At 31.8% G+C, this 7120-nt stretch overlaps 2 protein-coding genes across 2 annotated transcripts; both read right to left on the bottom strand.

The window, feature by feature from the left end:
• Nucleotides 1-200: 200 nt before the first annotated feature.
• LOC115975480 lies at nt 201-1018 on the bottom strand. Its single transcript, XM_031096263.1, has one exon. It carries the CDS (start codon nt 936-938, stop codon nt 432-434), a length of 507 nt encoding a protein of 168 aa, XP_030952123.1. The 5' UTR covers nt 939-1018; the 3' UTR covers nt 201-431.
• Nucleotides 1019-5693: 4675 nt separating this feature from the next.
• Nucleotides 5694-6881, bottom strand: LOC115975479 (glucuronoxylan 4-O-methyltransferase 3-like). The gene has a single exon (XM_031096262.1). The coding sequence runs from the start codon at nt 6699-6701 to the stop codon at nt 5814-5816; it is 888 nt and encodes a 295-aa protein (XP_030952122.1). The 5' UTR covers nt 6702-6881; the 3' UTR covers nt 5694-5813.
• Nucleotides 6882-7120: the final 239 nt, after the last annotated feature.

The raw sequence follows: 7120 nt of genomic DNA, 5'->3' as shown, positions 1-7120 counted from the left end.
TCATTTATCCTTTAAAAATCCCATAGAGCTGTAAGGTACTTTTGTATTGATATCACTCTAACAACCATAACATCTATAACATGTTTGAGATACTAGATCTTCAACCTCAAAAGCAAGCAACGCCATTCATTACATTAGTTTCGAATAGTGACGTGAAAATCACAACAAACTTAACTAGTTGAACTGTGGAACAATAAACAAAAGTAGAAACATAAATTTCCATAAGCCATTGAATGCAGCACCAATTCATAAGTACATAAATTTCACATTAGCAACGTTCATCTATTATGAATAAACTAATGCCAATTCATTATTGAAAATTCATCTCTATTCTTAACCACCGCAAATGCAATAACCAACTCTTATCATCTTCTAAATTGTTTTCCACAAAATGAAACAAAATTGAGAAAAACCCAAATAGACCCACCTCATTACTCATTCAACTGTTGAAGCTCAGCCTTCAACTGCTCAATCTTAAGCCCCATAGACCTCTGCAACGCAGCTCTCTGACTCTCTGGCAACTTGGCCAATAGGCCTTCAAACCTGTCTAGGACTTCCTTGACAGCAGCCCGAGCACACTCTGCCTCCTCATTGAAATACACAGTCTCTTTGGACTCCATAGCCATCTCTATCTCCTCTCTGGCTTCAGCAAACTTGAGGTTGATAGTGTCCACCTCTTTGTTGTGGTCCACCGACTCAGAACTGTATTTCCTGAGGAGGTTCAGGTGAGTTCCAGTGAAGTGGGTTTGTGAGATTAAGCGAGTTGGATGAGGCAAAAGATGGGAATTTGAGGTGGGTGAGTCTGAAACGAGTGAGTGGAAGGAAGATGAAGATGAAGATGAAGAAGTGGGTATTAGAGATCGATGAAAAGGGTGTCTGAGTCTGAAAAACGATTTCAATTTAGACAGAGAAAGATGTGATGAAGATGGTCGATACATTTTTGTTTGTTTTGGTCTTTTTGATTTCTCAAATAATCTCTGCACTTTGCACAACTAAAATACGACAGCAGATTGCAGAGGTTATGGCTTGTGCTCGGTTGTAGACCTCGGTAGCGGTCGGGTCGGAGTTAAGTGGTTCGGGTATTGGGTTCGGATCCAATTTTGCTAGGTTCTTTCAGTTGTGACAAAGCGGGCTTCATGTCACCTTAAAGTTAAACTGATATTCTCAAAAAAAGTTAAACTGATAAAATTGGATCTAGACCTCTTAATTAAACCAAAATAATAATAATAATAAATAGGATATGAGTGATAGAAATAGCAACCCCTTTTTTTACACCAAACCCGGCTCACTCATCAATTTTTTTATTAAAAAATTTTGAACTCAATTTTTTTATTGACTCTCAATTTCAACGTAGGTTTGTATACCAAAGTTATATTTACTTTTTTTTTTTTTTTCTACTAACTATATAAAAAGAGGCAACACCTCTAACTACAGTAGTTTGATTTATTCATTCCATTCTTTTTTCTTTTTTTTTTTGGATGCCCCTACAGTACACATTTGGTTTATTTAACCCATTCTTTTTTTCTTTTTTCTTTTGGGGTTGGGGTAATATTTTCGTCTAGTCCACTTCTTATTGTTTTTTTATAAATTTTTTTATACAAAAAATTGTTAGTTAACACAATAAATTATCACAATACTTTTATAATTGTTAATGTGTTAATTCTTTATATATATACTATATAAAAAGAGGCAATGACTCTATCTACAGTAGTTTGGTTTATTCAACCCATTCTTTTTTTCTTTTCTTTTTTTTTTTTTTCTTTTTTTGGGTTGGGGTAATATTTTCGTCCAGTTCACTTTTTATTATTTTTTATAATTTTTTTTATATGTCAAGTTGTTAGTTAACACAATAAATTATCACAATATTTTCATAACTGTTAATGTGTTAATTCCTTATAGGTCAAAATAAAATATCATACTAAAATTAACCACAACTAAAAATAAAGGTATTATGAAAAAAGAAGTGTTATATCCACAACATTTTTCACAACTCTTTCATAACAAAAATGTGAATGTATAAAGCTAGAGTAGTAGTTACATATTTTTTTTTTCTTCAATTTGCACTGTTTACAAGCTTTTTTTTTTTTTTTTTTGGTATATGATTAGACTGTGACCAACCACAACTGAAAATAACTATTTTGCAAAAATGTTGTAACTTGTACGTTTATTGTTATTATCACAATATTTTCACAATTATTGAGATCTTAGTTTTTTATTGATAAAAAAAAAAATGTGAAGTCTAAATATTTTTATATTAATTTCACAAAAAATCATAAGTAATAACTGGTTAGCTATTATTGATGAATAAAAAAACGATATCAGTAATAAATCCATTTTAAAATCAATAAAAACTTTCTATATACAATTTGTTATGAAAAATTAAAAATACTATGGAAATCTATTTTTATTTCTATTAACTATATAAAAAGAGCCAAAAGCTCATGAATAGTGTTTTTTGGTTTATTCAATTAGTGAGCTGCACTTTTTTTTTAAAGATTTTTATATGTTTACTTTGTACTTGCTATCTAAGTTTACATTGTAGATACACAAAAGTAGCAAGTATTATACACATTCAAATAAAGGGTAAATATTGTACAAATTTTGCAAGTGTGTACAAAATTTGCTAATTTTTATGTGTCTACAATATAAATTTACATTGTAAGTACAATGCATACATAGAGATATTGTGAAAATGTTATGACACATATGTCAATTTCTTACAAGTCAAAATAAAATAATAAAATATCATATCAAGATCTATCACAACTAAAAATACCGTGACATTTTGTTGCTATTACAATATTTTCACAACTATTGAGGTGTAAGTTCCTTATAGGTCAAAATAAGATAATAAAATATTGGACTGAGATCCACTACGGTTGAAAATAAAGCTATTATGAAAACGTTGTAATATTTTGTTGTATTCATAGACATTTTTTTTTTTTTTTGATTTAGTTAAATTTAGTAATCCATATATAAAAAGAGTGAATGGGAAAAGCTACCATAACTTTGCTATAGTAGTTTTGGCTTGTTCAATTTTTACTATTTTGTTGGCCTTTTTTTTTTTTTTTTGGTGAATGCGTAAAGTTACAGTAGGTTTTCTACATTATTTTTGGTTTGTCCAATTCGCATCGTTTCACATTATAATAAAATATTAATACAACAAAGTGGCACAATATTTTCACAATTGTTGAGGTGTTAATTCCTTATAGGTCGAAATAAAATGATAAAATATCATACTGGAACCAACCACAACTAAAATAAAGCTATTATAAAAAGAGAAGTGCTACATCCATAATATTTTTTACAATACTTTCATAATAAATTATAGGTGGTAAATTGTTTTTAGTTGTAATTTAAACTTACTAATGAAACTACTTTTTTGTCCATCAATAATAACCTACTATTTATGATTTGTTGTGAAAAATGTCATGGATATAACTTTTTTTTTTTTGTAAAAATATTAAGACATCTTGTTGTCATTACCATATTTTAAAAACTGTTGAGCTATCAATTCTTTACACGTCAAAATAAAATATAATAAAATTATAAAGGTATTATGAAAATATTATGTTATTTTATTGTATTTTTAGAAATTTTTTGTTGGTTTAATCAGTTTTGTTGAGTCAAAATTCACTGTTTCACATACAATTTTCATGAGTTGATTTTTTGTATTTTTCTTCTTCTTAGCAAACCATTTTAAGTAAAATCACATAGTTTTACACACAAAAACAAAAAGTTAGGATAAAAACACTGTAAGGACCGCGTTTGGATTAGACCCAGTATGAGATTGGGTTTAAGCCCAACAAGCCCAAACAATGAATTTATAGAGCGTGTGAGAAAGAACTAGTTCTACTCTAAAAGATGGACCATAAAGTTGCTAAATTAAATTTATTAAATGCAAGTAAAGTAAGAAATTCTCTCCTCGGCACAGCCTAAGAAACTTATTTTATAATGTCTTAATGATGAACATAGTTACTAGAACCCACAATGTTATTGCCTAGATTTTATGATTTTTTCTCAAGCTCCTTTTTAGGTCACATTCTCGTGCTATATATTACAATCTTGGTGTTATCCCTACTATACACGTGTAGGTTGGATTCTAGGAGCTCCTTCTTGTCTCATCCAACACCTCACAGAACCATCAAATAGTAGCTGTAAGGCTGCTTGGTCATTGTTCAGGTATCAGCTCTACATTAATGTGGCCAGAGAATTAGTTGGGAGGTATTTAATGTGAAGGTAGCAGCTTTTTGAAGATATTTGTTGCCCCCCTTTTTTTACCCCTTGTCCAACGTCCGACTCCTAGTTGTGATGTAATTTTGAAGAAAGTCTAAGGTGATATGACACTCTTACTGACCTCGGACCCTTGTTCCCGAGATGGCTTTTCTCCTCGGACATTTGTTGGACTTATCTCGTACTATCTTTACTTTTCTCTTTATACCATTCCCCTTATAACCTCATTTGGCCATCCTCGGATTAGCTAACATCCTTGGATTGGGCTATAGGCCCAATTCATACAGCCTTAATAGTACCTCTTGATTAACTGGCCCCCACAAACATTTTTCATCCTTTATGTTTAAGGTAGTTTATAATTCCTTCTTAAATTTTAAAATCTAGCAATTTTTCTCTTAATATTTTGGAAAAGAGAAAATGTCATATTGTTATTCTCTCAATTAAACCGTAATGAAAACTTATGATTCTTAAAATATTCTATTATATAATGTCTAAAATAATCCCACTAAATTTTAACATCCCAAAAATTTTCTTTACTTATTTTGTGTTGTAGATGGTAATAATTCTTGGAAAGTTGGAATGATGATATAAGGTGTTTTATTTGTTATTTAAAGAACATTGATTTTCTAGGTTTAAATTTTTGAAACTTATAATTTACCTAATGGAAAATTCGATGACACATGCCTTTTGTTATCTTTTTTTTTTTTTTTTTTTCTTAGCAAAACTTAGATGTTTATTGTTGGAAGATTATTATATTTGTTATCATTCTTAGAAGATTTTAGTGAGGGGATATATTGACTTTAGCAAATAAGTACTAAAAAACTATTATAGTAAAATAGATATTTATATGTTAAATAACTATCCTAACTTTGTGGTTGATCAAAATTCTTATATGAATAAGATTAATTTTTTATAACGTAATTATCTAAATTCTTAAAATTAATGCAAATCTCTATATATTTTAAAAATAAAATAATTTATATCTTTATTTTATGATAAAAATAAAATCTAAAATTAATCTTAATCACTATTTTTTTTTATGGCAAACACGTGCCTTGTACATACTGCCCTAACTAGTATACATAAAAATGTCAATTTATCCATTGGTAGAACCGTTTTAGTTGGGAATGCCTTCTGGTTTTTCATTTAGCAACTTTTGAATTTAATAAGGACCCCACTACCAGTAGCCATCTTTTTCTAGTAACCCCTATAGATAAGTTATACCTACTACATTTATTGCTAAGAAAATGAAGTAGTTATTAGTAGTTATAACTACTACATTGAACAAAGAGACACAATTCCCATTTCCCAGCAATGCAATTAATTGGATGGTAAACTTTTTTCTGCCCAAATTGGTAGTATCAAGTACCAAAGATGGTCGCCCCACATTATGTTTATTGTTTATTTAGTAATTCTCAGTAGTATAATTCATCCAATAAAAAATTTGTAACAACTGAAAATATATATGAAAGGAAAATCCCAGCTCCAATTCTCTCAAGTAAATAATAAATCTATGACAAAACAAGAATTGTGGTAAAAAAAAAATACAGGCAAATAAAAAAAGACACAGAATGAAACCTCTATGGACAAAAGGGTCTACCAAGGAGAGCCCTGTGACTTGGGATAGTGAAGTGCCTTATTCTCCCTTCTTGTTCTGTCAAATACCCTTCACAAAGGAAAGCATTAGAGAACTTGTCCTCCACAACTCTATCAACATCATGCACAAACACATCAGTCTCACCCTCCTCTCTATTCCTAGCCATCAATCCAGCTGTGTATATAGCACTCATTCTTCCGGGGGCATTATCATGGTACCCAGTAGGTGCATCCACCATGATCAAGTCCCATTCTATGTCATACACTTCACTTGGAAAGCCTTTGAGTGCAAGTTGGCACCTTGAGAATCTTGGATCACTCACAACTTTGCAGTTTTCTTCCATTCCAATCTTGATGAGCTGGTCAGCTTGGTGAACCTTGGTGTCATACTCAACATGGTATGACTCTAATGTGGGCAAACGTTCAAGGATTTGCTCGATCCATGACTTGTCTTCTTCTAGGAAAACCGTGCGGCCACCATGGTTGAGTGAGGTCCACATGAGACTGTCATGGCCTAGGCCAAAGACTAGGAAGTTACATGGTGATTTTTTGGCTAGGATTCTTGCTGAAACTGAGATTTCTTTGAAGGTTTGTTGTGGGGTTATGTTGGTTGTTGCATAGTGGATGAGAGCATTGGCTAGGGAAGGTGGGGTTTTGGTGCAAGTTTGTGATAAGGGTAGGGATGGACATGGTGTTGCTGTTGATGATTGTGGTCCTTGAGTGGTGCTTGTTGAGTTTGAGAGATGGGTTTCTGAGATTGGTTGCTGGGAAGACGAAAAACTTGATCTTGTTACTAAGATGAGAAGCAAGAGAAAGAAAAAGCAGAGAAGGATGAGCTTGAGGTTGATTGAGAATGGAGTTTTAGACTTCATGGTGGTTCTTGATGGCCTTGAATTTTGTTTTTGGGGGGGAGAGAGAGAGAGAGAGAGAGGGATATCAAACAATGGGTTCTTTGAGTTTTAGGTATATGATTTTGATCTGAGGTTATAATCAAAGAAAGAGGGGCTTGAGCCTTGAGGAAGAGGAGACAAGAAATTATTTGATTCTGTTTAATTGAAGAGAAATGGAGTGGTAGATGAAATTTGTCTACGTGTAAGACAGAGGACTATAAGGTCCAACGTAATTGTCACACTGGGGCTACAGTTTTCCTTTTCATATGAGGGATGGTTACAACCAAGGATTGTCATTCAATCATATTTTGATCAAGTAGATGGTATGGTTCATTGTGAGTTAGGACTTGAGGTTATAGAAGAGGTGACTTGAAAGGGAAGGGAGGAGACCTAAGCAATAA

Source organism: Quercus lobata, chromosome 2 (assembly GCF_001633185.2).
Source record: "Quercus lobata isolate SW786 chromosome 2, ValleyOak3.0 Primary Assembly, whole genome shotgun sequence".
NCBI lineage: Eukaryota > Viridiplantae > Streptophyta > Magnoliopsida > Fagales > Fagaceae > Quercus > Quercus lobata.
This window is presented reverse-complemented; position numbering and strand designations above follow the sequence as displayed.

Bases quoted from the DNA above. Each gene is read 5' to 3' on its own strand.
- LOC115975480 (XM_031096263.1), bottom strand. From the start codon at position 938: ATGTATCGACCATCTTCATCACATCTTTCTCTGTCTAAATTGAAATCG.
- LOC115975479 (XM_031096262.1), bottom strand. From the start codon at position 6,701: ATGAAGTCTAAAACTCCATTCTCAATCAACCTCAAGCTCATCCTTCTC.